Source organism: Mesocricetus auratus, unplaced genomic scaffold (genome assembly GCF_017639785.1).
Source record: "Mesocricetus auratus isolate SY011 unplaced genomic scaffold, BCM_Maur_2.0 Super-Scaffold_15014, whole genome shotgun sequence".
Lineage (NCBI taxonomy): Eukaryota > Metazoa > Chordata > Mammalia > Rodentia > Cricetidae > Mesocricetus > Mesocricetus auratus.
This window is the reverse complement of record NW_024429186.1, coordinates 61118612-61137256: the sequence shown is the minus strand read 5'-3', so window position 1 is coordinate 61137256 and position 18645 is coordinate 61118612. Positions and strand designations below refer to the sequence as shown.

The 18645-nt window shown below is 43.8% G+C and overlaps 2 protein-coding genes across 4 annotated transcripts in view; both read right to left on the bottom strand.

The window, feature by feature from the left end:
- Positions 1-3410: 3410 nt before the first annotated feature.
- Cfl2 (cofilin 2) lies at positions 3411-6038 on the bottom strand. The gene is made up of 4 exons (XM_040743082.1): positions 5890-6038; positions 4628-4935; positions 4439-4515; positions 3411-4355 (listed from the first exon to the last, which is right to left on the bottom strand). The coding sequence occupies exons 1-4, from the start codon at positions 5890-5892 to the stop codon at positions 4243-4245; spliced, it is 501 nt and encodes a 166-aa protein (XP_040599016.1). The 5' UTR covers positions 5893-6038; the 3' UTR covers positions 3411-4242.
- Positions 6039-15158: 9120 nt separating this feature from the next.
- Positions 15159-18645, bottom strand: part of Baz1a (bromodomain adjacent to zinc finger domain 1A) — a 78140-nt gene continuing 74653 nt past the window's right edge. For all 3 annotated transcript variants that reach the window (XM_040743079.1, XM_040743080.1, XM_040743081.1), the window contains 2 exons: positions 16516-16603; positions 15159-16119 (listed from right to left, as the gene is read on the bottom strand). In XM_040743079.1, the coding sequence (XP_040599013.1) occupies positions 15923-16119; positions 16516-16603 (285 nt within the window). In that variant the 3' untranslated portion in view covers positions 15159-15922. The remainder of the gene's footprint in view (positions 16120-16515; positions 16604-18645) is intronic.

The window sequence follows — 18645 nt, the reverse complement described above, 5'->3', positions numbered from 1 at the left end:
CACACAATGACTGTAGAGGCCCAGAGGTCAATATCTAGGAGTGTTCAACTGCTTTCCTGCCTTAGGTTTTGAGGCAAATGGTCTAAACCTTTTCACATTTACAAAGCATTTCCAAGACTGACTGGCTGCACAATACCAGGTTTGATTCCCAGTGCTGTGAAGCACTAGCGTTGCTACATTTGATACTCAGATGCCAGATATGGTAGATAGTATCTTTCCCTACAATATGACTCAAGAGACCTGAAACTCACCAGGTGTGATGTTGCATCTTTAGTCCCATCACCCAAGAAGCAGAGACAGGCACATCTCTTGAGTTTGAGGCCAGCATGGTCTACACAGTGAATTCTAGGCTGGCCAGGGTGACATAGGGATACACTATCTCAAGCAAACAATGCACAATTAAAAACCTTAAACCTGTGCAATCTGAAAAGCAACAGCTGCATTCAAAGGTCCTCAGTCTCTACAGGGTCTTATTTCATAGTTTTGGGCTGAGCTAGCTATGTTACACAGGCTGGCCTTAACTTGCACTGACCCTCCTGTCTCAATCTCTTGAATGCTGGGATTATAGGTTTGCACCCTGACACTAGCCTTTTAGTAGCTTTTATATTCAAAATGAATGTTCATGTCATTTTGTATATTTTAACTACTACTAAATTTGAAAATAAAGATAGGGCTAAGAATAGAAGTCCGTCCCCCTCCCCATGTATTTATAAAACCCATCTATTTTTCTGTGTGTGTAAGTATATGACCATCAGAGGACACTTTTTGGGAGTTGATTCTCCTACCATGTGAACTCAGGATCAAACTCTGGATGTCAGATTCCATGGCAAGACCTTTACCCACTGAACCATTTAGCCAGTCCTAAGGATTTTTGTTGTAGTTTGTTTTCCATAGCCTAGGTTAGCCTCAAGTTTACTGCAATCCTCCTGCTTCGGCCACTGAGTGCTGAGATTAGGCATGTGCCACATTTGGATTAAATCTCTTTATAAGAGGAAGTCTCTCAACTATTTACTCACCAGTTGAGATATTCCTTAATGAGAAACCACGTTAAAAAGATCTCATGAGCTAAAGAGATGGCCCAGCAATTTAGAGCACTTGTTCTTTCAGAAGACATGAGACCCAGCACCTACACGGCAGCTAACAACATCTGTAGCTTCCGTTCTACAGGACGGTTGCCTTCTAACCTCTGCAGACCCCAGGCACTCACATCACACACAGACATACACTCAGGCAAAACACCCATACACATAACATAAAAGATACAAATAAACCTTTTTTTAAATCCCATGAATTAGCTTCAACAAAGGACCTGTATCAGAGAACCGCAAGCCTCACAGGGTTTGTAATCTGATAAAAAGACATATTAAATATATATTGCTAGCCACACTATTTTAGTGATGGAAAACAACAGCTGAAAACCAGTTTAGGACAAATGCCAACTGTTCTATTTGTCTGGAAATACTATAATTGCTGTAATACTCAGAGATAGTTTTTTTTTTTTTAATGTCATGTAGCCCAGGCTGGCTTGGAATCCACTATGCAGCTGAAAATGACCTTGAAGTGCTGATCCTGTTTCTAAAACCTCGAGTCCTAGGATTTCAGATGTGTCATCAAGCTTAATTTTGAAAATGGAATTTCTAAAACCTTATCTATTATTATTATGTCTCTGTGTGCATGAGTATGTCTTCAAGTATGGAGGTCAGAGGACAACTCTGCAGGCCAAGTTCTCCTATACCTTTAACTGGGAATTGAGCTCAGGCTGCCAGGCTTCCATGACTAGCGGTGTTTCCTGTTAAACCATCTCTCTAGTTTGAAAGCAGGATTTCTAAATGAAAACTTATTAACTAAAACCTGAGAAGTCCTGTAGATAGCGTTGCCTCTTGAACCTACATTCTTAGTTTTCCAACTTTCAATGTTTTAAAACAGAAGTAAACACATCTCAACAGCCTTAAATATTTTCATGTATTTTATTTTTTAAAACACTTATAATTTTGCAAGCTAGCAGTAAAATATTACCTTCAATATTTTACTAATTAGCACCATTTAAAGCTAACTGGAACATTGTTTCACTGTAAATGATTGTAAAATACGATGTCAAATTATTCTCAACATAAGATTATTAATTAAATTGAATCATTAATTTTTGGCTCTGAGCACATATGTGCACTTTAAAGATGAATTTAACTACGTTAATATATTTGCCAATCTAAAAAAGTCAAAGTATCATAGTTTAAAGCAGTATTTAATTCCTGAAATTATCCTAATAAAACATATCAGGAAATAGAGAAATCAGCTATAAAAAGAAAAGATCATTCTTTTCCTTAATTTTTGGAAGAATAAAATAACTTGGTGAAAAAGTCCTTTGGTGCAAAGATCAGTTAAACATATTGTTTAGTACACATTACCATTTTCATGCTTTGCTTATGAGCAGCCTTACCAAAAAGCCATGGAAAGGTCTGGAACAACTCACAGGGACAGCTGAATGCTGAAATAAAATTGCTTAGTGCTAAAAAGATACCAATTACTCGTAGAGTTTTAAATGGAAGCCTAGACATTTAACACCTATGTTTTAATGTTCTCATCTGAAAAAAAAATCTTTCAAAAGTAGAAAAAAATCCAATCATACTCAAATTACTTCCCTACACTTAAAAAAGGATATTTTCATTTCCTATATTCTGATAAGAGCGTTAAAGTTCAGAGTCACAACCGACTGCTCACTAGCACGCCTGTCTTGCATTCCGGTAGAATCAAATCCAGCCCTGCCATCTGTGGATGACTATGACAAGATACAAAAGCATGTGTTTGCCATAAATAGCTCTGGCTAATAGCAAAGTGTGCACACTGAGCAGATCAAATTCTCTATAAGGAGAGCACTCTGGACCACAGCCAAATCCCATTGCTCATGTTTAAGACTGCTATACCAACTTTTTTCCAATTCAATTTGGAAAAGATATTAAGGAATCATAGCTGAAATAAACATTCCTAAACATCAGAATCATTATTAAACCTTTGGATGACATTTCACAACTTATTTTCATTATGATCAAGTAATAAAAACATCCTACTTCTACTTCTCAAAAAATACCTAGTAATGTAACTGTGAATTAATATCCTAATTTATCTAGAGAACAAATAAGATACTGGAGTATGCAAAAGTGCAGAAAAAACCTATTATCTCCATAACATAAAGAAATAAATAAACATATTTATAAAAGTACTACCCTTTTAATGACTGTATATGAGTGATTTTAAGATATTTTAAACCAAAGAAATTCAACAATCTGGAGATACATGAGTGTTATAGTAAAGAAAAGAAAATCTCAATACCAGTGTAGAGCTTAATCGATGTTTACCCTAAAATTTCACATGACAATTTGCAAAATTTCCAAGGAAAACAAGGCAACGTTCTGTAATATGCCACAATTTTTATTGCAACGTGGCCACTTTTGTGAGGGTAGGGAATTTGATCTCAAAACAATGTTCCATTTAAGGCTCTTTTATACAGAAACTGCCATCATGACTGATATTCAAAATATCTGTAGTGTTTCAAGACTCATACGGTAAACATAAAACTCCTACATTTATTCAGTAGTGTATACTCAAATGGGAAACCAAAGATGTCAATACAGCTATTGAAAAAGATATTCAGGTAAGAGGAATGAACACTGAGGTACTAGATAAATCAATGACAATGAAACTTAATTGGCATTCTTTTTGAGGGATTAAACGCATTTAAAAAAAGTGCTTTTAACGCATAGTGTTAAATCTGTGCTGCCATGTCACAAAAACAGGCTTGCCAAGGCAGGTGAGGTGTAAACCAACGCTCCAGCGCCTCAGAACTGTAGTCAAGTGCAACTATAAATAATACTGAAAACAAGTTTACCATATGACCAGTGGATAATACTTTCAAGGCATTCAATTAGCTTACCCCTTGTAGTACTCTAAGCTATTCACATTGACAATCACATCCATTGTAGTGCTCACTGCAAGGAAGGCATGTAACCAGTTGTTTTGGCTAAAATAAGACGGGGAAGGCATTCCTTGGGTTCTACATAGAAGTAACCGTATTAAACAGCCTAATGGCAATCACTGACAGGCTTCTTAAATTCACTCATTCATTCATTGTGTTGAAAGGGCCCAGTGGAAAGGGGATAAACAAAAAAACAAAACTCAATACGATTCCAGCGGACTGAGCTGGAGAAATGGAAGCCCCTTCAGACCAGACGGCACTTGGCTGTTACTTTATAGCGGCTTTCCTTCAAGGGAAACGACAACACTGCCTCCCAGTTTCTCTCCCAGCGTCGAGCGGTCCTTAATATCGTCCAAGCCATTTACTTGCCACTCATGTTTAATGCCTAAAAAAGAAAAAGACACATCCATTAACCTTATTATAATTAAGAGAGACTTTTTTTCTGTACAAAACAGTCAATGTTTATACCTGTAAATTTCTTTTTAATGGCATCTTTAGAGCTAGCATAAATCATCTTGCTTTTTAACGGTGCACTTTCAGGAGCCCTACGGGGGAGAAAATGTTGAATTTCAAAAGAAAAACAAAGGCAAAAACCGACTATGATAATAATAATACTTGCATTTTTAAAAGTACTTTTTTTCTTTTGTTTTTACACACCAGAATATAAATACTAGGTCTTCTTTCTTAGACTCTTTTGTTTCGTATGTGGCATCGTACAAAGCATATCGGCAATCATTCAGAGGTAGCAACTTCACAAAAGATGTGTAGGGGTCCTCTACAGTATCACCAATGTCACCCACCAAGATCTGCTTTGCTTCCTCTACAATTATTTGTCTCTTGTCATCGCTTAAACAGAAGAGAACTGCTTTCTTTCTTTTTTTGATCTCCTCTTGTGTAGAAGATTTTCTTACTTTCATATCATTAAAAACTTTGATGACTTCATCATTCACTGTAACTCCAGATGCCTGAAAAATAAACAAAGGACGGGAATTTAGAACAAGTATTCTGGTTTTAACTAAAATTACTGTTTGACTTAACAAGGCTTCACTTCAGTCTGGCCGGACTATAAAAAAAAAAAAAAAAAAAACTGCACCAAACGTAAGCAATCCTATCAGAACTGTCACATTTAAAGATCAGAAGAAGACACAGCTAAAATTTCCAGCTCAGACTGCCCATTCATCCTTCTCAAAGCAGGACGGAGAAAACGGCAAACGGAAGGTGGAAAGGGACAAACACGAGTTGACCCATGCCTGAAATGTTTCCTATTTCACGTGGTGATGTCAGAGCTTCGGGAGCAGCAGCAAAAATACCTTCTGCATTGTGTCAACTCGGCAGGCCTTAAAAAAAAACACTTCGGGATTTCAGTTAATGCTTCTACTATTTTTTTTTCTTCTTTAAAGTCATCCTAGCCACTGCTGCTTCCTCATAAGGAAAGGGAATCAAGTGCAAACTCCGGCCGCCCGCGGCTACTGCAAGATGCCCCGCCGCCCATCGGCAGCGCTTGGTGAGTAAGTAACGGGTCCTGAGAAAAGGCGAGCCCGCGGCGAGAAGGCGTTCCGGCCGGCGTTTCCACCTGCTCCGTCTCCTCACGGCGGCCGTAGCGCCGGCCTCCGGGACCCTCACCCGAGGGCTGTCTGCACGCCGACCGACCGACCCAGCCCACGGCAGCGCGGGGCTGGGCGGCGCGCGGGCTGCGGCCGGCCGGAGGAGGACCCCCTCGCGCCAGGCCCGCGCCCGGCCCTCCCGCCCTAGGAATCCGAGCGGCCGCAGACCCGGGCCCGCCCGCCGCAGGGCCTCGAGCCGCGGGGCCCCACGACGCGGGAGCGGGCCCACCGCACAGGCCCCGGGCCGGGTAAGATGGCGGCCGCGCGGGGGTCCGCGCCGCGCCCTGCATGCCCCGCCGGCGCGCCCCACCTTACCATAGTGCCCGCGGCTGAGGCTGCGGCGGCGGCGGCGGCTAGGGCTCCGGCTCGGTGGCACTGGGACGAAAAGAAGGAGGGGCGGGCGGCGGGCGGGCGGGCAGCAGAGAGTGCGGGGCACGCCGGGAGCTACAGCCGAGCGGGCGGCGGGCTCGGGGGCCGCAGGGCGGGCGCGGCGGTCACGTGCTCCGGCCCCGCCCCCGCCTGCCCCCCGCCCGCCGGCCCGTGTCCTCCGCCTGACCCCGGAGCTCCAGGGCCGCTAGCGGAAAAGCGCAGCGGCGGCGGAGCCCCGGGCGCGGGCGGGAATGGCAGCCGCGACCAGCCGGGGCCATCTCGGGGGGCCAGCCCCCGCCCCCCTTCCCCGCACGAGCGGTTCGCGGCCTCTGGGCGCCGCTCCGGGGTAGGGGTCGAGCGCTTTGCTTCCTTCACCTGCGTTTTCCCCCCCGAGAGGGTCAGGATTGTAACAATTCGGGGTCCTTTTGGAAGATCCCCGACTTTGTGTGACTCGTTTAGATCTTTCTGTTCCTAGCATGTTCGATTTGAGGTGGGGTCGCATTTGTAGCCTGTGCTGGCCTCTGACTCACGATGTGGCTGCAGATGACCTTGAACTGGTCGCCAAGTCTCCATCCCGCAAGAGTTGGGATTGCAGGCGGATACCACTTCCCTGAGTTTAGACCCTTCCTCCCACTAAGATCAGAATACACACTGTACATAGTACCTCCGTTTATTGAAGGGCTAAGCAAAGGCAGGATGATAAGCAGGAATGTTGGCTCCACGCCTGTAATCCTGTGAGAAGAGGGACAGGCATAGGGACGACAAGGCTGCATTTTCATAATGCTCTGGAGACACCTTGGACACAATCATAATGCAGGTAAAACCGGAAGCTACTAGGGTTACATTTCTTTTCCCCTGTAAGTGGGGTCTATTGAAATTACGAGAAAAATACATGTTTACAGCTGTAGAGAGAGAAAGGACTTAAGCATTTGATTTGGTAATTGTGTTGAAATCTCTCTCTCTCTCTCTCTTTCTCTCTCTCTCTCTCTCTCTGTGTGTGTGTGTGAGAGAGAGAGACAAACAGACAGAGACAGAGAAAGAGAGACAGAGAGACAGAGACACACACACACACACAGAGAGAGAGAGAGAGAGAGAGAGAGAGAGAGAGAGAGAGAGAGAGAGAGAGAGAGAGAGAGAGAGAGAGAGAGAGAGAGAGAGAGAGAAAGCATACTCAAGGGAAGATCTAAAAGACCCTACCCCCATGTCGGATTCCAGGGACTCTGACTCCCTCTTCTGTCCCCCATAAGCACCTGTACATGTGTGCATACCTGTACAGCCATGCACACACATGAAAAGATATCCTTTTAATTTAAATTTTTCCATGTACATGTCTGTGTATCTATGTGAAGTTCTGCCATGTGTGTGCAGGTGCCTCTTGGGGCCAGAAGAAGTATGATCCTTGGAGCTAGAGTTGCAGACAGTGGTGAGCTGCCTGATTTGTGTGCTGGGAATCAGGCTTGGGAACTCTGAGCAGGAAGTGCTCTTAAGCGCTACTATCTCTCCAGACCCTTGTTTTACTTTTTTTTTTTTTTAAGCATACGTATTTCTTTCTTTTTGTTTGTTTGTTTTGAGATAGGGTTTTTCTATGTAGCCCTGGCTGGTCTAGAACTGTCTCTGCAGATGAGGCTGGCCCCAAAACTCAATGAGATCTGCCTCCCAAGGGCTGGGATTACAGGCGTGCACCACCACCGCCCAGTTTTATGTTTTTTTCAAGACAGGGCTTCTGTGTGTTGCTTTGACTGTCCTGGAACTCGCTCTGTAGACCAGGCTGGCCTCAAACTCACAGAGATCCACCTGCCTCTGCCTCCCAAGGGCTGGGATTAGAGGCTTGCAATCCCCCCCCCCCGCCCCATTTTCTTTCTTTCTTTCTTTCTTTCTTTCTTTCTTTCTTTTTTTTTTTTTTTTTTTTTTTTTGGTTTTACGAGACAGGGTTTCTCTGTATTGTTTTGGAGGCTGTCGTTCCAGCCTGGCCTCCCCCCCCATTTTCTTAACTGTACTTAGGCTAGAGATTAAAACTAAAAGAGGCATTCATCTCTTGAAGCCCATCCCATTCACTGAATTCTTTTTTCACTTATCCTTAATAAATCTATGTTTGTGCTGCTCATACCTTGTCTACATTTCCTTACTCTTCTTCAGTGTGACACAACAAAGTCGGGAACCACCAGGGTGGCTTTGGTGACTGATGATCATCTGCCACCCTGGCTCTGAGTTAATATAGTTCACCAGAAATCAAGATGGGCTCTTTTGCTTAAAGACAAAAGGAACCACCAACAAAAAGTTGCAGGTCACATCATCCCCAGAATTCTCCCTTTTCCTTAATCCGTTGTTCACTAGCTAAAAAAGATAAGAAGAAAAGAAAAGCTTTCCCCGGTGTGCGAAGTGAAATCAGGGAGAGAAGTCCTGGGGCTGGATGGTCTGCTCTGTGTGGGTCTCTGGGCCTTGCTGTTTGGCTTTTGTTGTTTTGAGACAGGGCCTCAGAAATGTAACCCTGGCTGGCTAGGAACTCCCAACATAAACTAGGATGGCCTTGAACTCATAGATCTGCCTCTGCCTCCCAGGTACTGGGCTTTCAGATGAGTGCCAACACTCAGGAGCAGGTGTCTGTTTTTGAGCAAGTTCTTTCAAGGTCCCCCTTCTGTCATAGCCTTGATGGTTTGTGCAGCCCTGGAAAGACCAGGGCCACTGCTACAGAAGCTGGGGTTCAAAGATGCTAATGACCCTCCTACTGTGACATTAGTCATATACAAGCCTTCCCCTCAGATGTAGTTCCTGTCTCTCATTCCCTGTGTTTCTAATTGGGTGGTGGTGCAGCACACCTTTAATCCCAGCACTCGGGAGGCAGAGGCAGGCAGATCTCTGTGAGTTCGAGCCTGGGCTGGACCGACAGCCTCCAAAACAATACAGAGAAACCCTGTCTCATAAAAACAAAAAACAGCCTCGAAAACAATACAGAGAAACCCTGTCTTGTAAAAACCAAAAAAAAAAAAAAAAAAAACCCAAAAAACCAAAACAAAAACCAAAAAAAACCCAAAAAACAAAAAAAAAAAAGACTGACTTAGCCCTGTGTTTCTTTTTTTTTTGTTTTTTCGAGACAGGGTTTCTCTGTATTGTTTTGGAGGCTGTCCTGGAACTCACTCTGTAGACCACAGAGATCCGCCTGCCTCTGCCTCCCGAGTGCTGGGATTAAAGGCGTGCGCCACCACCGCCTTGCAGCCCTGTGTTTCTAATTTCCCTGAGTTCATCTTTGTCTCCCCACATATTTTATATTACATTAAATAATAAAATAGTAATAGTTACAGGTTCTGCTGCCCGTTGGCCGTAAGCTATTTAAGAGTTTGAATCCTTCTTGTCTTTGAATTTTTGGAGCTCAGGAGGTGTTGAAATAATAAGTTTAAACTGTTTCAGTGCTATAGAGCGGGAAGCAGGGGCTGGAGATGTAGCATCTGGTAGCATGCCTGCCTAGTGAATACCAAGCGCTGGCTTGATTTCCCATGTCTCATGAACCAGGCATGGTGGCATATAACTACAGTCCTGGCACTTGGAAGGCACAGGTAGGAGGCAGGAACATCTGATGATGTCCAAGGGCATCCTCAGCTACATAGAGAGTTCAGGGCTATCCTGGGCTACATGTGACCCTGCTTCAAGTGGGGGAGGGAGTTACTGGAGAGATGGCTCAGTGATTGAGAGCATGTGCTGCTCATGCGGACCCAGATTCAATCCCCAGCACCCATATGGTGGGTGACCTACAACCATCTGTAACTCCAGTTACAGGGGATCTGACACCGTCTTCTGACCTTGGGCACCAGGTACGAACGTGGCACACATACATACGTGCAGGCGGGACACACATATAAAATCTAAAGTTGCTTTGTTTTTAAAGAGGACAGCTGGGCATGGCAGCTCCGCCTATGACCCAGCAGTTTTGTCTTACACAGGGTTCTCTGCGTAGCCTTGGCTGTCCTGGAATTCGCTTTTTAGATCAGGCTGGCCTCCAACTCCCAGATATCCTCCTGCCTCTGCCTCCAGGGTGCTGGGATTAAAGGCGTGCCTCAACACTGCCCAGCTTGCTTTTGTTTTTTTGAGACAAGGTCTCATGTAGTTCAGACTGGCCTTGTTGCACTCGCTAGTTTGCCGAGACTGGCTTCCTGTCTTTGCCTTCTACGTTCTGGACCATGCATGACAATGCCCAGCTTTGGTAAAACCATTTTGAAAAACAGTTCGATTAAAAAAAGAAAAAGAAAGAAAGAAAAGCAAAAGGTTTTGAAACTGAGTATGGCACTGTAGCTGTGACTGGCCTGGAACTTGCTGTGTTTGTCAGGCTGGCCTTGAGCTCACAGCTCCTTCTGTCTCTGCTTCCTGAATGCTGGAATTAAAGCTGTGAGCCACCAAATCCGCAAAAAACAGCAAGCTACCGTAAAACTCAGTAAGTCCATTCCTACGTACATATCCCAAAGACATTAAAGCGTATGTTCACACAAAAGCCTGTAAGTGAAAATTCGTGCAAACATTATTCGTAACAGGCCCAGACTGCAAGCAACTGAAATGTCCCTGACTGGCAAATGGATAAAAGAAGTGTACCCATGCCACAGAATATGATTACAATAGGAGCAGTGATGGGTTTGCAGTGATACAACCTGGATGAACTTAAAAATGCTATTCAAAGTGGACAATGCCAATTCCCAAAGACCGTGTATTACATGGTGAATCCAGAGCCAGAAAACCTGCAGAGACTGTACCCTAGTGCTTGTCTGGGGCGGGGAGGAGAGAATGTGGAGGGACTGAGGTGAGTATGGGGGTCACTCTTTTGGGGAGGTAAAAATGTTCTGAAATTTGATACACCTGTGACTAGTGAACGCAGGCTGGGCTCGTAAAAGGAACAGCATTTCACCACTGCTGCCTCCGTCAAGCCTTCATGTGACTCAGACTGCTAAGTTCCTGTACTGTGAGGTCAGGTCCTAAATTAGAAAGAACTAGCGCTGGGATGTGTAAGACCCACAGGGAGATGAGAGGTGAGTCACAGACCTCAGACTGGAGCACAAGATGCCTGCTGTTTAACCTTGAGTGGAGAAAAGCAGGTTGCTGGCAGTGTAGGGGTTAAGAAGCATGTGTCAGGGCTGGGGCGATGGCTCAGTAGTTAAAAAGCATATATTGCTCTTCCAGATTCTGCAGGAATGGAGTGCATGTGGCCCCATGCAGACACTCATATACACGTGTGTGTTCAAGACTCACCTCTCGGGATTGGCTAACCTACCATGGGGCTTGTTCCTGGAGAGGACTGAGTTTTCCTCTCTCAGCACCTGTAGTTCTTCTAGGGCTGAAGCCTGTGGGAATTCCTCCATCTCTGTTGCTGTGTCAGCTGGTGTTGTCACTTTTGGGGTCTTGCTTAGCAACTGTAATGGGACTTCCTGGGTGCAGGTCCCCTGTCTCACAGCAGACATCCTATCCTGGTTCTCTGCCTCTTGCAATCTTCCCCACGTTTTCTGGATATTGCCTGAGCCTTGAGTGTAGGGTTTTATGTTTAGATGTGTCAACTGGGGCTGGCATCCCCGTCACTTGTTCTCTGTATTGCTTTGTTTGTTTTTGTTTCTCGAGACAGGGTTTCTCTGTATTGTTTTGGAGACTGTCCTGGAACTCGCTCTGTAGACCAGGCTGACCTCGAACTCACAGAGATCCACCTGCCTCTGCCTCCTGCTTTTGTTTTGTAATGTAAAGTAGCTTCTTTGATGAGAGGTGAGAGCTACCTTCCCAGTGGGTATATGGATAAGTATTTAGAATGCAGTTGGGAATTATACTGGTTTAGGAAAACGGCAGTATTAGGAATTATTAAAGGCATGTGCCACCGATGCCCGGCTACCAGGAGCTTTTGTTGTTTTCTGAGAGAGTATTATTGTATAATCTAGACTGGCCTGACGATCCTAGTTCTGCCTCCCAGGCACATGCTGGCCTAGAAATCACTATCGACCAGACTGGCCTCATACTTATAGTGGTTCTCCTGTCCCTGCCTCTGCCTCCTGTGTGCAGCCATGCCTGGCATTGAAGGTTAACTTCTTTTTTTTTTAAACATTTATTATTATGTATACAGTGTTCTGCCTCCATGTATGCCTGTAGGCCAGAAGCAGGGACCAGATCTCATTATAGATGGTTGTGAACCACCATGGGGGTGCTGGGAATTGAACTCAGGTCCTCTGGAAGAGCAACCAGTGCTCTTAACTGCCCAGCCATCTCTCCAGCCCCGGTTAACTTATTTTTAACGTAAACTTAAAAAGCAAATGTATTAATTGCTGGGTGTGGCGGTGCAGGCCTGTAATCCTAGCAATGTAAAGGCCAGGCAGGAGGATCCTGTTGGAGGCAGCCTGGGCTATGTAGAGCCATGTCAAGCTGCTTTTATGGAACTGTTCCATGTGCTTTGAATGTTTAAATCTTTTCCAAAAATCTACTTTATTTTTATTTATGAGTATGCACACCAATAACCACAAAGGTCAGGAGAGAGTGTCGGATCCCGTGGAGCCGAAGTCAGCCCGTGGATGTGGGTTGTTCTAGGTGGGTGATGAGAACTGAACCCTGGTCCTCAGGAAGGGCAGGACTTCCTCTTAACCGAGTGGGTTCTCCAGCCCTGGTTTTAAATTTTAAGGGAAGCACAGCGACATCTGTTGGCCATCACAGGAACTTGATCTGTTTTACACTTGAAATCACATGATTTTCTGTTTGTGAAGCAAAGGCAAGTCACTTGGGGAAACTAGCATTGAGAGAGGAGGGCTCTGTCCACTCTAGTTTCAGGGTCTGAGAAGTCATGCAGGGCCCAGCAGTAATAGGCTGTTAAGACATCAATCACTCATTACATGTAATTAATTTAAAAAAAGGATCTCCTAGGGTAGCCCAGACCAGTCTGTGACTCCTAAGTAGCCCAGGTTGCCTCAAACTCTCAGTCAGCTTCCTGAGTAGTGGAGTTATTGGTATGAGCCACCCTGCCCGACAAGACAGGGACATTTATTATTGAGGTATGTGGAATGAGCCTAAACCTTAGGCATTCTACAACCTCAGTTAACGAAATATTTACAAATTTGTTTTGGGACATGGTTTCAATATTTTAGTGCTTGCTAATTTGGAACTACTTAAAAACAAAACAAAACATCTTAGGTTGGAGAGATGGCTCCGTGGTTAAGAGCACTTGATGCTCTTGCAAGGGACCCAGGTTCAATTTCCTGCACCCACGTGGTGGTTGACAATCAGTAACTCCAGCACTAGGGGGATCAATGCCCTCTTTTGTCTTACGAGGGCACTAGACACCTATGTGGTACACAAACATGCCAGTGAAACACACATACACATAAAATCCAATTTACAAGTCAAAAATTGATCTTATTGAAACTAGGGGGGTCGTTACCTCTCCCCACCCTCCCCGGCAGAGTTTCTCTGTGTAGCTTTGCAGTCTGTCTTGGAACCTGCTTTGTAGACCAGACTGGTCTTGAACTCACATGTTCAGCATACACTCTGCATTCCTACACAGCTGCATTCCTACAAGCTGTCAATTAACAAGGCGGGGACAGGTCTAGGATGTAACTCAGTGGGGCTTGCCTAAGATGTGTAAGGCTCGTTTGGCATTCAGAGCTTGAAAGGGGAGGGGCATAAAATGAAAAACTAGACTACGACTGTATGCTAGCCATTTGTGTTGTGACTTTCTAGAAAGTGTGATAGCTCATTATTTGATGAGAATGGACCTGAAAACACACACACACACACACTCACACACTTTGACCTTTTAGGCTGTCTACAAAAATAAAACTGCGTGGAGCTGGAGCTGGCTCAGGGGTTAAGAGCACCCGCTGCTCTTTCAGAGGAGCCAGGTTCAATTCCAGCATCCATGTGGGGTGGCTCACACTGTCTGCAGCTCAAGGGATTCGATGTCCTCTCTGGTCTCCACAGGACTATGCACAGACATGGTGAACAAGCATAAACATCCATGCACATAAAATAAAAAAAACCCTGCGTATCCACATCTTGAATTATAAAAAGAAGTTGATCTGAGTTTTAGCCTCATCTGAAAAATGGAGATACCAAAAAGAAAAAAAATCTTACAGAATTGGTTGAACATAAAAAGCACTCCCCCGTTGTTAGGTGCAAAGATTGTACATTTTGACATTAGGGGGCCAGGCACACACAGCAGGATATACTGGTTTCTTTCCCATCCAGCACTCTTTGCAATCGATATCAAGCAATTAAAAAAATAAGGCAATGCATTAGTCCTTACTTTTCTATTGCTGTGATTAAACACCACAACCAAAGCAACTTGTGTAGGAGTTTACTTGGATTTATGGTCCCAGAGGGACCCAGTGGCAGGGAGTTTTAGCAGCAGGCACTGGAACCTGAGAGCTCACATCTCAAGCAGGCATATGAAGCAGAGAGAACAAATAGAGTACCATTAAGTCTTCAGTTAAGGTCTCATCAAGGCTACATTTTTTCTGCTTTGTCTTGTTTTTTGAGACAAGGTTTCTCTTTTGTAGTCCTGGCCATTCTGGAACCTGCTCTGGAGATCAGACTGGTCTTGAGCTCAGAGATCCACTTGCCTTTGCCTCCTAAATGCTGGGATTACCGGCGTGTGTGCCTCTCTCTCTCTCCCCTCCCCTCCCTCCCTTTCCCTCCCATCTCTGTCTCTGAGACAGGGTTTCTCTGTAACTTTGGAACCTGTCCTGGCACTCGCTCTGTAAAACAGGCTGGCCTCGCACTCACAGAGATCCGCCTGCCTCTGCCTCCTGAGTGCTGGGATTTAAGGCGTGCGCCACCACCGCCCGGCTTAAGACCTTTCTTATCCTCATACAGCACCGCCAACTGGGGACCTAGAGTTCAAATGCAGAGCCTATGGGGGACATTTGCATTCAACCCACAGACAGGGGTCTCACTGTGTAGCCCAGGCTGGCCCTGAACTTGTGATCTTTTGCTTCAGAATACCGAAGGCTACTATTACAGGCCTGCACCACGGAGACCACTAAAATGAAGGATTTAGTTGGAGTCAGGCACAGAGGTATGTGCCTGCAATCCCAGGAGTCAACATACTTCCTTCCTCTTAATGAGAGCAAGTGCAAGAGTATTACTGCTACCAACTGGAGGCATCTTCCACCCAGACAATGAAACACTGTCTGCATGGTTTCTATGATCTATAGGTGTTAACATATAAAAGTCTGACTTCACTTTGAAAAAACTTCAGAGTTCAGAAAACGTGAAAAAAGGTATCATTTTATTTGTACACTTAGAAAAGTTGTACACAGAAACTTATCATTTGTAAAACTGGGGAACTGTTAGGGAGGAGAGATGGGACATTTTTATTTTTAAATCATTAAGAATGTTTGAGCAATAAAACAAAAACATAGTAAAATGTTTTAAAAAATTAAAGAACATTTTCCAAGTATAAATTTTATAAATACAAAACAAATTCACAAATGACTCTGAATGCTAAATAAATATCTAGTTGATAAATTCAGTCAGCACTGGCTACAGCAAGTCAGGGGTAGAAAACTGGATTCATTCATGTGTAGTGTTGAAACAATGTGCCCGTTAGACAAGTCTGAAGACACACGCTCTCTAAACTGTGCTCCAGAAGACTCATCTGTGCAGATAAATCCTCTTTACTATCATAACTCCTAAAAGGTCAATAACAAAATAAATCATAGATCAAAAAATATTTTCCAAGATATCTAAACACATGAATGATCTCAAAATGTACAAAACCTCTGTAAACCAGGACTATATTCAATACATCTATTAAACTTAGTAGATACTGAACAAAAACTGTAGCAAAGGAAACCTTTCCTACATTCTCCTGAGTGCTTAACATTAAAATTGAGACTATAGTGCAGGCCACACTTGGATGTGGTCGACCAGCTGTTATTGCTTTATTCACATCTGCTTTAGAGCATGATTTAATGTTCCATTTTTTATGAACGCTTCATGTTTTTCTTCACATACAGCCTTTAGAAGGACAAAATTAGACCCGTGACTTTTTTGCAGCGACTGGCACGCTAACCTGGTCCACACTGCTGGGAGAGACATGGAGTCCAAGCTTTTGAGCCTGAATATGAAAAAATGCTTGAAGCCGGGTTCCAGCCTTTGCTTCACTTGTGTTCCGAGGGTTGTACTCAAAGCAGTTCGAAAACATTAACTCGATATCATCAATAAACTCAGCTAGAGAGAGAAAAACAAGATTAGGAATGAAACTACACACATCAGAAACAAACTTTGCACAGTGGAAAACTCACTAATGAACGGATGCCCACTTATCTACATCATATATTTACAAAGATCTTGGCTGGAGAGATGGGGCAGTTGCTTGGCTTTGAATGAGGCCCCATCCAATCTCCAGCATCAAAACACAAAAGCCAATTCTTGTTAAGATAAGCCTCTACAAATGACTCCACTTCCTCACTCAACCACCTTCCATCTCAGTACATACTGATAGGAATGTGCGGGATCGCACAGGCTGCTACCCACCCAACTATACTAAAGCACAACATTAAAAACAAAACAAAACCGCATCATCTCCTAAACAAAAACAATGAGAGGAAAATATCAGTTACTCACATGCTAATTTATATTCACATTTATTTACTTTTTCTCGAATTATATTTAAGGCAATGGGCTTCTTAATGATGTCATAGTAGTCTGGGACCTGTAAAATAATTTAGTATTTCACAGTACAACAAAATTATTGGACATATGGTTAAGTGAATTTTATACCAGAATAGCAACTAAATATCAAATTATGAATACCATTACTCCATTAAAATATGTCACTTTGAGTAATTATAATGATGTAGAAACTTGTTTGATAATGTAATTTATTGTGAAAAGAAGAAAAAAACCCCACAAGTTTTGTTCATGGTTTTCTCTATAAGCTGATAATATATGTCCATAACATTTTCTTTCCTTTTTTTGTTTTTTGTTTTCCAAGACAGGGCTTCTGTATAAACAGCCTTGACTGTCTGGAATTCGCTCTGTAGACCAGGCTGGTGTCAAACACAGAGAGATCCTCCTGCCTCTGCCTCCTGAGTGCTGGGATTAATGGTGTGTACCACCACTGCCTGACTCATCTCTAAAGTTCTGGAGCTGCAGATACAGGCATGTGTGGGATGCCCAACTTGCTAGATGTCATTGAGATCTGAAGTTTGGTTCTCATGTTCCCACAGCAGGTGCTCTTAACCACCGAACTACCTCTCCAGCCCCTAATCACGTTTTCATTCCAAGATCTTTGCTACAGTGACAAGTGAAGTCTACATAACTGTGCCGAAACCTCTACTGCGTTGAAGTTACCCATTTTTCACACCATCATCATTTCTAGGACCTCACCTACAGTCCCTTCACCCTGAAACGTTAGCACTGCCCAAACCCCTAACTTCTCTTTCTGAGTCACAGCTGTCCTGTCTTAGCCCCCCAAGCATGTGTCACTCTGGCTTTTATTATTATTATTTATATTTCACTGTGTGTATTCTTAGATTGAGCATGTCTCGTTTCTTAGCACTGAAATCATGTCCTTTTTTTTGGTTTTACGAGACAGGGTTTCTCTGTATGAAATCATGTCCTTTTCACAGTCCCATATAACATTTCTTTTCTTTTTCTTTTTCTTTTTTTTGGTTTACGAGACAGGGTTTCTCTGTATTGTTTGAGGCTGTCGGACTAGCCTGGCCTCGAACTCACAGAGATCCACCTGCCTCTGCCTTCCGAGTGCTGGGATTAAAGGCGTGCACCACCACCGCCCGGGCCCATAAACATTTCTAATTCCCCACTACTCTCTCCTCTGAAAATATTCAACCAACATCTTTCTTTTCTACTTCTAAAATGCTATTATAACTTTAAAGAAATCTACTTTATTGTATTTATTTGTATGTCTGACTGAGTGTGATTATGCATGAGAGGTCAGAGGAGGGCACCAATTTCCTGGAGCTGCAGTGACAGGTAGTTGTGAGTCACCAGACGTGGGCACTGGAAACTGTTCTTTCACCCTCAGAAGTCCTGACTTTGGATTTTTTCAAGACAGGGTTTCTCTGCGTAGCCCTGGCTGTCCTGGAACTCACTCTGTAGACTGGGTTGGCCTCGCACTCAGAGATCCACCTGCTTCTACCTTTGAGTGCTGTGAGTAAAGGCCTGCACCCATCACCTGGCTATTATTTTTATTATTATATATATATGGGTGTTTGCTTGTGTGTGTGTGTTTGTGTGTCTGCGCGCGCACACATGTATCACATGTGCATTTTTGGTGCCTATGGAGGCCAGAAGAAGAGCGTTGAATCTTTATAACTGAAGTTACAACCAAAGTGGATGAAACTGCCACATAGGTGCTGGGAACCAAACTTGAGTCCTCGGAAGTGCTCCTAACTGCTGAGCTATCCCTCCAGTTCTGCTATAATTTCTATTACAGAACTATAACATTACCCTAACACTGTTATAGGCAAGCCACATTCTGCCCATACATAAACATAGCACCATCTCACACCCCTAACTTATCTGGCCATCTCTTCAGACAAGGACCACAGCTTCATCTTGGGGACTTGTCAGGGTGCAAACCAATGGCCAGGAATCAACCCACACCATTTAAATTAAAAAAATATCTGAGATGGGACCCAAGTATGTTTGTTTACTTTGTCTTTTGAAACAGGGTCTCACTATATAGCTCTGGCTGTTCTGGAACTTACTATGTAGATCAGGCTGGCCTCA

Bases quoted from the DNA above. Each gene is read 5' to 3' on its own strand.
- Cfl2 (XM_040743082.1), bottom strand. The intron at 4,516-4,627 runs GTGTGTAAAAAC...TCTCCCCCGTAG, and splicing joins GACCTAGTATTTATATTCTG to GGCTCCTGAAAGTGCACCGT. The intron at 4,356-4,438 runs GTATAAACATTG...TTTCTTTTTTAG, and splicing joins CATTAAAAAGAAATTTACAG to GCATTAAACATGAGTGGCAA.